This window comes from Condylura cristata, unplaced genomic scaffold (assembly GCF_000260355.1).
Source record: "Condylura cristata isolate star-nosed mole 26May11 unplaced genomic scaffold, ConCri1.0 scaffold00010, whole genome shotgun sequence".
NCBI classification, from domain to species: Eukaryota; Metazoa; Chordata; class Mammalia; order Eulipotyphla; family Talpidae; genus Condylura; species Condylura cristata.
The window spans coordinates 34,816,783-34,832,612 of NW_004567111.1; the positions used below are offsets into that span (position 1 = coordinate 34,816,783).

The window sequence follows — 15,830 nt, forward strand, 5'->3', positions numbered from 1 at the left end:
CTGCTTCCCACTTGATTTCTGGGGGACCCACAGTGACCCGTTCAGTGTTTCCAGGACTGAATTTCATATAGCTGAAAATCTTTTTCTAAAGGAGAGGGAGCAACTAGTTTGGCCGAGATACTCACTTTTTGTGAGTCTTGATGATGGATCCTAATTGGTGCCAGTGAATAAATGATCAGCTTCATTAAATTATCAGTATTTATTAATATAAATATTATACATTTAAAATCCACTGTTAATGCCCTTAGGAAATATACTTATTCAAGTTTCAATTCACAAGGATTCATAGGTGGCACTATAGACCAATTACACTCAGCCCTCCTGACAAACTCCTGATTTTCCTCATCACCTGTGGCCTGCAGAAGGAGATCAGCTTGCTTTGGGATGTTCAGACAGACACTTTCTCCTTCCATTTCCAGGTCAAACTCCAGCTAACACTACTCATGCTTCAGAGTTGCCTGCAATTTTAATAATTCCTTCTGTCTGACACTGCTGTGGGGTCACACTGGCCAGCTCTAGAGTCAGCTGTTTGACAAGTGCTCTCTCTTCAGGGAGAAGCCGGCAGCTCCATGCACAGAAGCCTGCAAGTGGAGAGCTCGGGGTGGCTGGTCTGAGAGGAGAGGGCCGTGCACTGGGGCCCGGGTTCCCTAGCATTGACGTGATCCTTGCTGAGACTGCGAGCAGAACATGTCGTTCTCAATCACAAACCACCTCAAAGGAGTGTTACTCTTTACATAGCAGCCAAATACCGCTCAATTTGAAAATTCCATAACCCTGGCACTCCAGAGCCAACGTGCAGGGCTGTGCAAGAACAGATGTGGTCTCTGTTTGAAGGTGAAAACCCCAGACAGCCACTTGTCTTGAAGAGTGTCCGCTCATTTTCAGCTTGAGAGGTTAGCTTGGCAAGCATTTCCCCCCTTCTGGAGATTTTGTTTATAGGATTTAACAATTAAAAAAAAAAAAAAAACCACCATACACACAATTGTGCATTGTTCAGCCTCGGCACAAAGGTCAGCTCCTGGCACTCAGTATTTTTCCAATTCCTGATTCTTTTTGATCCCACTGTGCAGATCAGCAGATAGGGAATTTTAAGGCAATGGAGAACAAAGAGAAAATGGGCAGAGATCTCGTGAATTATTATCCAACAGAAATATCTGTCTGGCCAACAGGGGAAAGCCCCTTTTGTGCAATTCTAGTGTTTATGTAACTTTGAGGATGCATAGTCAAAAGTGATGCAATTTTGGTCGGGCAGTTCATCTAGGTGCGAAGGTCCTTTGTATAGAAGACTGAAATATATGTGGGCTCTAGAGACAGAGATAGTAAACCGGAAGGTGGTCGTTCTTGTAAGACACACAAAGGACAAGGTCAAGTCATTGCATGAGAGATTGAAACATGGGACTGTAAGTGCTCAGAGAGCATGTTGTCGAACACCTTTAACTCTCGCTGAAGCAAATGAGACCATAAGTGACCCCCAGGGTCACACAGTTAGCTAGTGGTGGTGAACATCTAGGACTTCTTTCTACTAATTTTACCAAGACTCTGTAAATTCTCCCACTGTGAGATGGAAAACTGGAATTTCTTTCTATCACCTGTGGTACTTTTGGCTGTAGTAAGTCTTAGAAAAAGGTAAAGGGAAGGCAATAGTGAAGAACTTTGTAATGCTGTCTAGAATGTGGCAGCAAAGTAGCTGTGTGTTACTGGTAGGTTAATTTCTTGAACATGGGCTTTTTTTTTTTTTTTTTTTTTTTTGACAGAGCTAGGAGCAATTTAGTAAATACAAGTGGGCATTGGACTATTCTAGAGATGCAGCTCCAGAGAACTGTCCAGGCAGGAGATACTGGCTGGGAAGCTGGTGGAACACCTTCTAATTTTGGCTGTTAAAACCAGTAGAAACACCACACATGAGCCAGTTCCTCCTGTTCCTGAGCTCAGTTTCTGCTTTATTCACAGAGGAATTTAATTTGGGCAGACAGGACAGCACAGGAAGAAGCCAGGTGGAGCTGGCCTTTCAGGAAGACCGACGGGGCTGTCTATGGAAAACCATTTCTAAATGGCTTTCAAATCCCTGGAGTGTAGGGTTGTGCTTGCTGCCGGTGATGGATTTCCCCTCCCCTGACAGTTCACAGGCAAGGGTGCAGTGTCAAGACTAGATGATTGATTCCAGCAAGTGAAGGCTCGAGACTCCACCTCGGTCCCCTCTGTGAGATGGTGCTCCCGCTGCCCGGGTGTGATGAGGTCATTTTGCGGGGCACAAAGGACTCCAGGGGAGTGTGCACCGTGCACCGTCCCTGCTCATTCAGGGCTTTCATGCCTCCTGGCTGTGCAGGGGGAACAATGAACTTTGTCAGTATTACAGGAACTCACTATGGAGCCAGTTTAGATGCCTTTCAGCAGTACCCCCCTGAGGCACACAATGCATTTATTATATCATTCTGGTCTAAGAAGGGCCTGGGAACAGCTTGCAGTGGCCTATAATTAAGTACATTTAATAATAAAGGCACAAACTTCTGAGGTATTGCTATAAGTCAAAACAAACTCTTCATCTCCTCACTTTCTATACCCCGCCTTATCATCATCTTCCTCTTTAAGAAAAGCCAGAAGTTACAGTTTAACATAAAAAACAATTGGAAAGGCTGTCTGGCCAGTGATGAAAAAGGACACTACTTCTATACATTTTTTCCTAATAAAAGAAAATGGCTGTGGCTTACTCAGGTAGTTATATATGGGGAGGACTTGTTAGAAGGCTGTTCTGTTCTTCATCTTCAGATTCACCTTCCAAAGCTTTCAGGGGCTGGGCCCTCTGGCCACAAGGCGCCTGCAGTGGCTAAGCTGGTGCCTGGATGGGCACTTGCCCAGCTGGCGGCTGTGTCCAGGGTAGAATGCTTAGAAAACTTCTAGCAGGGCCCCATTTCCTTGTCCCCTGTGCGCATCTTTGAGAGCCCAATATGTGCAAACGATTTCTGATGGGGGAAGGCGGCTTCTTGGGGCTAGCCAACAAGAAGAGGAACTGCAACGGGAGAAAGGCTTGACAGCTAGGTTTGTGAGATCACAGATCAGGAGGGTGTCGGCCCACGACATGCCTACCTGCCTTTGTGCCCAGTTCCTTAAAATTTCTAAGCCTTGATTGATTTTGTAAAATGAAGATGTTTGAGTTTGCTGGTTAGTCAATAGTCTAGTACAGAGAATCTTAGAAAAGCGACAAGTTCTGCATCTCACTTTACTGTAAAATGAGGCAAAAATACTTAGTTCACAAGTATTGTTGTGAGGACTGACTGGAATTGTCTGAAATCACTTAACATACCTGATTATAATTAGTAATCTGTAAATAATAGCTGCTGCAGTCATTGAGTGTCATCTTTGCTTTCTTAACACTGATTAAAATGAAACGGATCTGTATAATTTCACTAAGTATGGGCGCAAGGCAACACCATCAACAACTTGGATTTCTAACTCCCAACAAAGTGCACACGAGTGCCCCAGTGTTTCTGACAATGCCCTCAGGGATGAGTGAGCATTTTAGTTAGTGGTTGGAGAGGCTGACTTTCACTGAAACATTTGATTTTTAACTGTGACATTGAGCTTACTGACAAATAAATTCGTGCAAGAGAGGGTAGGGATAAGGTACATTTGGAAAGTAAAAAGAATCAGGCCTGAAAAAGGATAATTGATTATGGCCGAAGAAATCTTTACCATTCATTCAGTTCAAACACAATACCTTGTTTTTACTTTTTTTTTTTTTTTTATGTGAATGTTAATTCCCCCCACCCTCACCCCCTTACAATCATTTGTTATTTTGCACATTACATTTTGGATACCAAAATGAGAAGCAGTAGAAAAAGAAGAAACAAACTCAGGCAACACATCCTTTATCCTTCTACTGGGGTAGCGTGGAGAACAGAACATTCGCTCTTTATTATTTAAAGAGCATTTTAACAAGTCATGTGGGAAAGGAAGCAATCCAAGGATCTTTTGATTCCTTTTGCTTTGGCTAAGAAAATGGAATTACTGAGAAAAATCAAACCTTATATAAAATATTGCTGTTAGAAGGACTTTTTAGAGGGCTAAATACTGTAAGATCATTGCTTGCTGGGCAACCCAAAGTAGAGGAGAAAATAAAAGTGATATTGACCAGGAACAGTTGGGGTGTGTTTACACAGACCTGATCTCAACGTCAGAAAGTAGCATCAAGTTTCCTGGATGGGGCCACTTTTGTTATCTTAGCGCCCAGAGGATGTGTTAAGGCAAAACCAAGTGTCTTTTACCCCCTCAGGTTTCTGGAAATAGACCAAGTTCTCAAATCATCTTCCTTTAACCCTGACCTTTTATAAAATGCAGGTCAACTTTTCTCAAGTGATTTGTAACCCATTAACAATTGTAGATTTCCATGCACAAACCTCCCTCTGGCTGCTTTCCTGAATTCTGAGCAAGTGTTGGAAGACCCAGGAATGCCAGAATTATTCCATCACTGCATGGTTCACTTTATAGATGTCTTTTCTTCAGAGGTCTCTTATTCCTAGCTTATTTTAAATTTCCAGGTCACCAGGGTGATGAGGGGCATTTCTTAAATAGTGGACAACATGGTGGAGGTGAAGATCTGTTGTAAAATCTGAGGGATGTCCTTAGTATCCATGGCGACGAAAGACCTTCCCGCTGGTAAAGTTCTCTGAAGCCTGTCAGGAGGGAAAGGAAGGAGAATTACCATTGCAAATGGGGGCTGCTAGCCACCTCCTGCCCTTACAAACCACAGTATCAAAAGGGCTTCTTAGAAAAGGAAATTTTCACTTTCTAATACCTTACCCCTGCCTGCAATTATGGGCTGTCACTTGACAATGAAGCACTTGGAAGAGCAACAAGGAGCTAGACATTGAAAGTGAACTGAAAGAAAGACCTTGTCACTGAGAAAGCCAGCAATTTGAAAATAAAAACATTATTTTTATTAATGTTATTTCCTGGTATTTTATATACCCTTGACAGAACAGTATCCTAGGGACCAATCTGGGACCCACTACCAGGGTCCAGGAATATGTTTAACTTACACCTACTTCTCAGTGTTTTTCCTGCCTCTTGGGCCTCAAAAGCTGTTGCCCAAACCCCTAGTGGTCCTTTCTCTTTTTGCCCATCACATAATGTGAAATACAATCGTGCTTACGTAACAGCCCCTTTGATGACACTGAGGTTATACAGGCTTATGATAATTTTTTGAAATGTCAGGTTATCATTTGGAACAAAGGGCCATTTTTGAAGGTAATGAAAGTGCAAGACACATTTCTTGCCAAAAGCACGCCTCCTTTCACTGTGCCAACAAAGTTTGGTTTTGGAATGACATTTAATAAAAGTCAGCCCTCCTGTGTAGTATCATACATTTGGCATGCCTGGTCGACCAGCTAATTCCACAACATATCTTTTGCCAGGGGGTGTTGGACCATTTCCCTAGGAAACCACAAGGGTATTATTGTGCTTTCTTAAGTATTCCAACAGGATCTGTTCACTAGAAAGACGAAATTGCCATTTCAGCTCAGCTAGGATTTGTTGAGCTTGCCATCTGCCTAGGGCCGGGCTGATGCAGAAGAGAGCCTGGGACGAAAGGCAGGGTTCGTGTTCAGGGACACGGAGACGAACACACAAAACTGGGAAAATGCGGGCGGCTGTAATAAAGCGACTGTAATTACATGGCATTAAGTCTCTTCTTGACCTTACTCTGCAATCTGCAGCAAGGTGAAGAAAGTCGAGAGGAAAAGATGCAGCACTGTGGACGCCAACACTTGCTAGTGTATACAAAACGATGCCACAGATACGACAAGGAAATGGGGAGGAATAATTACAAGCTCAGCTTTTTGTTTGCATTAGGCAGGAATTTTTAATATTTTTTTTACAGGAGATATATTTTCTGCATGTTCTCTGCTTGTTATTTTAAACAGAAATGTGCTTTGTTGTAATTCAAAAGGATGAATATTAGTGTGTATTGAAAGGATTTCAAGATTTCTCCTTTCAGATCATCCACGATGGTGTTTATTGTCTGACTGTACTTCCCAACAGAGTATTCAGTATGTTCAGTGCAGCATCTATTTCACATATGGTCTTAGGTCATTGCCAGGTGTCTCTGCCTGTTCCCATGTGACAAGGGATATCTGGGGAGATGTCTGTGATGTGTGCATGTGAAGTCTACATGTGTAAACACAGAACACAGATTGATGCTTGTGTGTGTCTACAACATAACATATAGATGCACAATCCCTTCTGATAGGAAACCGGTAAATCTTTGCCACTTGGAATAGGATTTGAACATGGCTGGAATTGAGCTTGGGGATCTTGATCAAAAGTGCAAAAATATGTAAGATCCTTATTAGTGGACAGATCAATTTACTAGCTGTTTTATTATTGCTGGGTTTAAATATAAACCAAAAAAACAACTTAAAAATATTCTTGCTCACCCAAACATGGTCTAGTTGAGGAGACAAGATGTTCTGGTTTATTAGCTCCTTGAGGGGACTGACAGTAATTCCCCTTTTTCTAACCTCCCCAGTGCCCCACCTCATGATGTTAGCCCATGAAAGGTGCTTCAGGATCTCTATACTCCTGTATCCTGAGGTGATACTTACTTGGTTGCTTGATCACCTAAAGATCCAATGAAAATGGCAAAAGCATTTACTTGAGGGTTGCTTGTCAGGATTTGGGCAAATTTGGCAGGATGTATTCCGTATCGTGACAGGTTCGCATCACTTAAGACAATCACAAAGTACTCATCAGCTTCTTCTTTGATAATGTCCTTGATGGCATGCTCAGTCCCCTCTAGTGTGTGGTCCCCACTCATGCAGAACTGCGCATGGGCATGCATTGTCTGGGGAGACGAGAGGGTGCACAAGAGGCAGGGGAGAAAGACTGTTACTGAACGTGACGACTTAATCTGTGCACCATGAGAACGCACAAATACCAATTACTGCACCTGAATATAGAGTCTGAGTTCTTTTTAATTTGTTCCATAGAGTGATAACTGTACATGGAGATGTATGTGTATGATAAAAACTTTCATTAGGAACAGAAAACGTTCCAAAATTAACCCAGACGGAACTTATTTTTACAACTCACAAGTTGCATAAAGTGAGAAGTTAGAAGACTTGGCCTCCCACCAGAGGATGGCGATGACACAGGAGAAAAATCAGGAACGGGCTGTGTTTCCAATAAGCACAACTACAGTACTAAACACTGTACTTCACCCACACTGAGGGAGGACATAACTTAAAAACTGTGTGTTTGTGTGTTTCTATTACTGGTCTATGTAAATGAATTTATTATTAGAAAATACCAAGAACACACATCACTGGAATTAGAGACTACTCCAGAAGGGATCATTTTCCCCCTTCAATTGAAAAATCTCAGGGCTGAGAACTATAGAGGGTATAGTTGCGGACCCAGTTTATAGAATCCTGATATAATACTGAGTAGCTAAAAATGTGTAGGGAACAAGTTTAATTTTTGTATGTGGAGAAAGGATTTTAGGTATGATTATTGTTTCTCAGTTTAGTGCTTGAACACCTGGAATAGTCTTTTTCCTATAGCTGCTGCTGCTTAGTGAATATTTTCAGAAAGTTTTTCATATTATAGAGGTAATGGAATATTTACCTTCAGAATTTCTAGTCTTTGCTTGTTGTCCTTGGGGATTTTGTTAATTGGAACTATGCCAATGTTATAGCCATCTCCAGAGTGTCCAGTGATGTCGTACTGTGGGCAAGAGAATCACAGTTAGAAATTCCTGTCCACTATAGAATTGTCACTCCACCTCACTGTATTACTGTTCAGAATTGTTAACCTGGCCATGGAGAAGTGAAAGGAGACAAATTCCACTCTCCTTCACTCTGGCCCATTCTGCTGTGTGATCTGTTGTCCTTTGAGAGGTAGAAAGTATAATGAGGGCTATGGGGATACCAAGAATTCCACTCTTAATTTCCGTGGAGAGTTAAAACAACTCACAATACACACACTAAGGTGGCAGAATTCTAAAGTGGTTCCCATGATTCCTGCCATGTAATCCACTCCCCTTCGCGTGGGCAGGCTATGCAAACATGATGGAGATCTCTGTGATAAACATGGAGTAAAAGGGACCTTGCCGACATAATTAATTTCATTAATGAATTGATTCTGTGTTAATCAAAAGATTATCTGGGTGGAACAAATCTAATCAGGGGAACTTTAAAAGTCCTCCCCTGCCTCCCCCTACTGGTAATGGGTGGAGACAGATTTCCAGGATGGGGGGTGTGGCATGTGGGGCGTTTCCGTAGTTGAGGAGAAGGCACACCATGGGGCTAGGCCTTGAGAGGCATTCAAAAGTAACCCTGGCAGAAAGTCAGGACCCCAGTCCTTTAGCCCCAAGGAACTGAGTTCTGTTAGCAATCTGGAAGGACCCCAGAACCTTCAGACAGGAGCCCATGCTGACTAACTCCCCTGACTCCAGCCTCATGAAACCTAAACAGAGAACCCAGCCGAGCCTTCTGGATTTCTCAGTGACTTAAAAAAAAAGGGTATTTCTTTAAGTGGGTACATTTGTGGTAGTTAGTTATGCAACAGTGCAAAACTAATGTGTTTTTTTCTGAACACAGAAGTGAAACATTCATTGTAGAACTTTTAGAAAGCATAAAATAGTAAAAATTAGCCAAAATCCCATTATCCAGATAGCTTTTTTTTTTTTTAAATTTATTGATTTATTTAGACATACAGAACTGGGGTACAGGCCAGAGGTGCAAGGGGTGGGTGAGAGGCTTCACCAGAGACAGAGTGGGGAGCAGAATAGGCATATAGACAAAGTATACTGCTGAGGGGAGCAGTAGGCGGGTCAGAGAGGTCTGCCACGCCATATGGGTCACCTCTGGGGTGAGGGATGGAACTCATGCTGAAGTGGCTGCTGACAGCTTGCAATGCTGCATCCTAACTTCCTAACCTGTTGCACCACCAGGGAGGGTCCAAGATAGCCCTTTTTTTTTTTTTTTAAAGATTTATTTATTCATACAGAACTGGGGTACAGGCCAGAGATGCGGAGGGTGAGAGGCTTCACCAGAGACAGAGTGGGGAGCAGAACAGGCAGATCGACGAAGTACACTGCTGAGGGGAGCAGTGGGTGGGTCAGGAGAGGTCTGCCACGCCATGTGATCACCTCCGGGGCAGGCGGGAATCGAACTCATGCAGAAGTGGCTTTAGCTTCTTAGTGCTGTGCTTTAACCCGCTGCGCCACCAGGGAGGGCCATCAAGATAGCCCTTTTTAATGCTTTACTGTATCCAAGTTTCATGCCAATTCTCTACCTGGTGAGTGTTTTGAAGGCCAGGTCACATGTACTCAGCTACAACTTCTGTTCTATGAGCATGCCTGCTGTGCTTACGGCACAAATGCTTTGAGAGTTTCAGTCAAGTTGGGGAAATGTGCAGTTTTTCTCTCCCTGTTGCCCATATTCTTCTAGAACATTTGCAAGCTGGTATGCTCCTCCCCCCACCCTACAGTTCTGAGATAAACAGTTTGCCTGAGCTAGTTGACAATCAACCCGCGATATAACTGGAACCATTACATTTAAAATCAAAAGAAGTGTAAAAATCCCCATTGATAGGATTTTTATACAAAAATAGGAAGTAGGCAAATGGGGTTATTTGGGGAAGATTAGCTCTCTCAGACTTGTAGAAAGCGTGCATCCCCGGGCCATTAGAGTAAATTCCCTTTCGGCAGTCACAGATCAGGTTGCCATTCCAGTTGGGGACCCGGCTTCCCCGTGTGAATGCACAGGGAAGAGCAGTGGTCCTTTTCAACATAACCATGGGGAGTAGCTTCCTTGGTGGGTGCAGGAAAGGCCCTGAGCTAAGTGAAGACAGTGACTAAGGCAAGCACAGAAGCTGGCTAGGCAGGACAGTCCTGGGCCTTGAGCAGGGGTTTCACTATGCAGAGTGGCACTGGCCATGGCCACCAAGCAACAGCGACTAATGACCTCCGGCATGGAATCAATAGAGACCTTTGGGGGACAGTTTGGCAAAAGGTTTGGGGACCGGAAGGAAAAGTAGAACAGCACCTAGAGGGGTTGGGGGAGGAGAGGTGTTTGTACTTTACAGTTGTAGAGTGCAGGCAGTGGGGAGGGAGGTTAGGCTCATGGTCAGAGGTTAGCTTGGGGAAGGAGGGAGGACACTCCTCTTCTGAAAGGACAGCAGGGAGAATGAAAGGGACCGAGAGCAGTGTATGAGTGGAAGGACCAAGTGTACAAATAAAGGCCCATAGAGGATGTTTAAATATTATAAAGCTAAAAATTGTTCAATGAAATGTCTGTACCCCCACTTTGATAAGCAGACAGTATCATGACCAGGAGAGCCAGGGTCAAATTTGGGATACTTGGGGTCCTTGAAATTCTGTGCAAGAATTGGCTTGCAGGCCAGACCCCTCTCTTCCTACAGTTGGCTCTGGCCCCCACCCAAGGTCCCACATGCATGTGGGCACCTAGTCGCCATGTCCACATGTCATAATACAGTAGCTCTTTGGCATCCCTCACACTTGGGAGTTTGTACCATCGGTCTGGCCTCAGAAAGAGGTCCATGCAGGCCTGAGAAGTCAGACTGGCCATCTTAGACAGCTGAAGATCCCAGGAACTAGGGGCATGATGGAGAAAATGGCTCCAGTGGGTACTCCCCCTTGGGCCCATACACTCTCCACTTTGTGGGAAGGGCAGAGTCGGAGGGAAGTGGCCTGGGAGATTAGTTTATGCCTGGTTTTAAGGGTGCTATTTCAAAGGAGTGATATGAAGAATTGTTTGGGAGATTTACCAATACATTAAAAAGGCTTGACAATGAATGTTTGTTAAGGAAGTAACTCTCCTCAGTGGAGTGTTTGCTATCAATATAGTAAAGACAAAATAAAAATGGAAATCTAAAAAGCTGAACAGCTTGTAGCTATGGTAACTATAGGAAAGCTCTGGTGGCTTCAGTAGACACCTGACTCAGGTCACTGTGTGTTCAGCACTGGGATTGGCCTGCTCCATATCTCCATGGATGCAGGCTCCAGGCCCTGCTCACTCTGATCCGAGAGTGGTCATCCTTAAATCTGTCTGTCTGCACAGGAGGGGAAAAAGCAGACTCGACTTTTTCAAGCAAAGGAGATAAAGAGGTGGGCTGCAGACCTACATTTCTTCCCCCCTTCCTCTTTACCCCCTCCCCATTTCCCCTTCCTTTATTTGTGGTAAGGAAAGTGCTATTTGTAGGACCTCCTTTGTCTGTGCCTAATTAGTATTGCAAAGCCTGAAAAGACAAACCTAAGGACAGGATGGAATTTAGAAAATGGTTTGCAGGCTCTGGTTCTCATTGTCTGTATGGACCTGGGGATTATTCTGTGCCCAAAGTAAATAAGACTTTAGAGGAATCCAAAGTACATTTAAATGTGGAGCATTCCCTGGTGCTACTATAGATCAGCTTAGGCCCCCATTAAACAGTATTTCTGTCATAATTACCTAGGCTCTGCTACCCCAAGTTGTTTTATAGGCTGTAATTGCCAATCCTTAAATCTGTCCTTTAAAAAAAAAATGTAGGCCCTCCCTGGTGGCGCAGCGGGTTAAAGCACAGCACTAAGAAGCTTAAGCCACTTCTGCATGAGTTCGATCCCTGCCTGCCCTGGAGGAGATCCACATGGCGAGGCAGACCTCTCCTGACCTGCCCGCTGCTCCCCTCAGCAGTGTACTTCCTGGATCTGCCTGTTCTGCTCCCTGCTCTGTCTCTGGTGACTCCTCTCACCTTCCGCGTCTCTGGCCTGTACCCCAGTTCTGTATAAATAAATAAATAAATCTTAAAAAAAAAATACATATAAACTTCCATTTCTCTCATTCTGCCATCCATGCCATCTAGTTCCTGCCATGATGGGTCTCAGGCATCACTCCGTGCAGGGCAGGCCTCGCTAGTCAGCAACCTCGCTGCCATTGTCAAACTATCTGACATTTAGATAATTTTTGAGTAGTGCGATGTTTTTTTTTTCCAAAATCATAACTTCTCCATTATTCAGACTTTTCCATAAATCCTGCAGTCTTAAACTTAGCATCACGCCTAAATTATTAACCTAAAAAATGAGGGAAGATCAGTTTTAATACTTTTTTTGCTTTAACAACTTGTTTAAATTTCTTTTTTGTTACACATTGTTTTGAAATTCTCACTCATTTAGACAGTTATTACAAATGACAACAAATGTTCAGTTTGAGTCCAAGGTACAAAAAGTTTGTCTTTAGATGAGAAGGGTAATTTCTAGATTACAAAAGAAGTTCTGTTTGGCACAAGGAACTATGAACATTTTTAGAGTAGGGTTTATGTAAATTTATATTGGGGAGCGTAGTCATTAGGTAACTTTGGAGCAGATATGCTTTACTATACATTCACATCACAAGTAGGTATGAGACAGTTGTCTGAGGCTGTTTCTAAAGACTGATGTTATGTAGAATTAAAACCTCATTCTGGAAATTCAAATACATCATTCTAGGAGAACATTACAGACAGTGGGGAGCCAAGGATTGGAAAACAGGTGAGTGAGAAGGTTGAGAGAAGCCAACAGAAGCACAAGGTGTAGTTGGCCAATGATTTACTGTATCAGCTAACTCATCTTTATTTGTATCCTACAGGTCAACAGAGAAAGAATAATGTTTGAAGGTCAAGTAGGCTAGATTTAGCTCTGGCATTAACAAGATTTTGAGCTGGGGCTAGTCATGTAACATTCCTAAGGCTTGTATCTCTCTTGCAAATAACGTGACTTTACACGACATCTAGTGCTGTATGCTTCTAAATCACTTAACCTCTCTGACAAACAGGGCGAGTCTCTGTTTTACCTGTCTCACGGGATTGCATAAACCACTGTATAATGTTAACACTTACATAATTCTTTATTGTTTACAATGGGCTATATATTGTTTCATTTTGATTCTCTACTACTTTTGGGGAGGGTGTTATTAAGCACATTTCACAAATAGACATTAATACTCAGTGATTAAAAGACTTTGAGGTCAGAGATCTAGTGTTTGCAGAAGTATATTTACTCCTGAACCAAGTGCTCCTCCCTGACTTTCTTCCTCCTTCCAGTGCCACGCTTTTTGAATGACTGTGTTGGCTCAGTTGATGTAGAGTAGCTAATTCTGACTTCTTTGATGGGACTCAGAGAACTGACATCCTATCTCTGTGCAGCAGTAAAAATTTACTCAAAGTCTGAGCGCGAAGGGGTGATTGGGTTTTATTTCTAACCTGTGAAACACCCCTGAGGCCTCTGGAAAAAGTTAAGTATAGCCACTGAACTAAGGTTTTGCTGGAAGGGAACCCCATCAGGTGCTGGTTTGTAAGCCAACCTGCTATATCCTTCTGGAATTCTAACCAGATCTTTTGACTAACTTCTTTCAGAGAAGTATGGGTATTGTACTGTCTTTGGGTGGTAAAGTACTAAGGGGAGATGATAGAGTAGTTATGCAAATGGTAGATTTGCTCTTGAACTACAGTTATGTAAAAACGTTGATTAGTCAGAAATAAATGGCTATAAGAGAAAGTGTCAGTTAAGGAAAGTTTACTTTTCTTGGTGTGTCTTTTGCATGGTTACTTGCATGCATCTTATTAAAAGTGGAGGCTATCTTGTATATAGATGTTACAACATGTTTTTTTTTTTTTCAGTTTATTTTTTGATTGTATGCTTTATTTAAGTGTCTACTTTTCCAAAACCATTATGAAAAATTGTCAATAAAATACGGTCCTTTAAAAAAAAAACAACAGAAAAATGCAAAACTACAAAAAAAAGAAAGGACCCCAGAATGCAAGTTGGGAGACCTGTTTTACAGCCCAGTTGTGTGACCTGGAACAAAAATGTAACCTCTCTGAATTTTGATTTTGACTTTTCTCATTTGTAAAACGGTTGGTTATAATTTCTTTTCTTTTTTTTTTAAATTTATTTATTTGTTCATACAGAACTGGGGAACAGGCCAGGGGTGGTGAGAGGCTTCACCAGAGACAGAGTGGGGAGCAGAACAGGCAGATTGACGAAGTACACTGCTGAGGGGAGCAGCGGGTGGGTCAGGAGAGGTCTGCCACACCATGTGGTCACCTCCGGGGCAGGCGGGAATCCAACTCAAGCGGAAGTGGCTTTAGCTTCTCAGTGCTGTGCTTTAACCCGCTGTGCCACCAGGGAGAGCCTGGTTATAATTTATAAGATCATTCCTGCGCACAAAGTTTTATGAAAATCCAATCATATGCTCAAGAAATAGAATGGAAAAGTTTGTTTCACTTAGTACTGGTCCTAGAACAGTGCTGTTCAGATTCTCATTTATATACATTTTCAGCAGTGGAACTATTTTTCCAAATGAAATGTTACACAAAAGGCCAGACTGTGAACCACTTGAATTATCAATGTGCTGGCAGTAGAATTGTCTTGGTTGAATTGGGAGTGGTGGTGTTGGAGGGGGTGAGGGTGGGGCGTTGGCAGGGAGTTAAGGAACACTGTCTATTCACCTTCACCCTCAACATCCCTCCAGGTTTGCTTGCTACATTGCTGGGAAACTAGGATCTTTGAATATAATTTATGCATCTCCATAGAAATGATAAAAGCTTTTCCCCCCAAAAGTTCAACTTTTCAGTAACTAAATGAACCTGTTCTCTGGTGCTACTATTTGAGCGCTCAGTGGAGAAATAGCCCTCTAATTTTTGTGGGTATTTGGGGAAAAAAAGTTGATATTAACTTTTTGAAAAAAAGGTCCAGTCTTACATTGAAAACAACCCCAGGGACTTAGAGAAATCACGAAGCACAAAGTAGAATGAAAATGAAGGGAGAGGGGGGAAAAGCCCGGTTTCCTGACTTTGCAGTAGCTCACATAACCACTATTATCCACTTTTTACTTTAGTGTTTAAGTGTCTATGGACACTAAAATTTCTGTGTTTATAAGATTAGAGGACTTTGTGCTGATTACTAGCAAATAATGTTGCTCTCTGGATCTACTGTAAATGCTGTTCTTGAGGATAATTGAATTCAGTTGGTAGAACAATTATGAGAAACTTTAAAAACTCTAGATGACTTCGAAATGTGTGCCGCCACTGAATTAATTACCTCTCAATTCTTGCTCAAGGGTCCCTGTGGTCTGGCATGGCTCATGCTAAAAAGTGGATGAATAAAAAGTGGAGGCTGACTCCAGATGAGCCTGCTGGACCTGGGGCTGCAAGGGCCCCTAGTCGGGAGCTGGGCTCAAGCTAACCACAACACGAACAGATGCCAAGAGGGAAGTTTCAGGGAAGAAGAGTCCAGGTCTCGGGGCCAGGCTGGTGGCTTCTGAAGGTTGTGAAGCAAATACATACTGGACACTCTCAGCATAGGGATACATGCAGGAAGGCATCTGAGCACTGTCTAGAACTCAGCATGCCACCGAGTGTCCCAAAGATGCCATATGTGGTACCATCCCAGGCTATGGAATATAGATGTGTCACTAGGAGCTCCTAAAACTTGTCATCTGTCCATGTATCTTAGTCTAGCAGCTGAGTAACTTAAACTGTCCCCAGTGATTTCTATTTCTTATGTGTGTTTCCCAAATGAGAAACTGAAAGTACAGAAGACTAAGTGAGTTCACTGTGATCCAATAGAGAGAAGTCAGAGCAGTGACCAACCAGCATGCTGCCACACCTCGGATACAGCCCCCACATCCATTTAGGCTGGCCAGCAGAGGAGCTGAGAACTGGGAGAGAAGCGGGTATTGGTGAACACACACTCTGGCTTCTGTTGTTCCTCTTACATTTTGTACTATAAATGCATCTTCATCTGTGCCCAAAAATACTATAAGCTGATAAAAATCACAGAACCTAGGTAGGCTCAATAT

At 42.9% G+C, this 15,830-nt stretch overlaps 1 protein-coding gene across 1 annotated transcript in view; it reads right to left on the bottom strand.

Annotated features, from left to right (window-relative positions):
- Positions 1 to 244: 244 nt before the first annotated feature.
- VWA8 (von Willebrand factor A domain containing 8) overlaps positions 245 to 15,830 on the bottom strand; it is a 278,183-nt gene continuing 262,597 nt past the window's right edge. The window contains exons 44-46 of the mRNA XM_012723268.1: positions 7,621 to 7,719; positions 6,600 to 6,838; positions 245 to 4,670 (exon numbers count right to left, since the gene is read on the bottom strand). Coding sequence (XP_012578722.1) covers positions 4,562 to 4,670; positions 6,600 to 6,838; positions 7,621 to 7,719 — 447 coding nt within the window. The 3' untranslated portion in view covers positions 245 to 4,561. The remainder of the gene's footprint in view (positions 4,671 to 6,599; positions 6,839 to 7,620; positions 7,720 to 15,830) is intronic.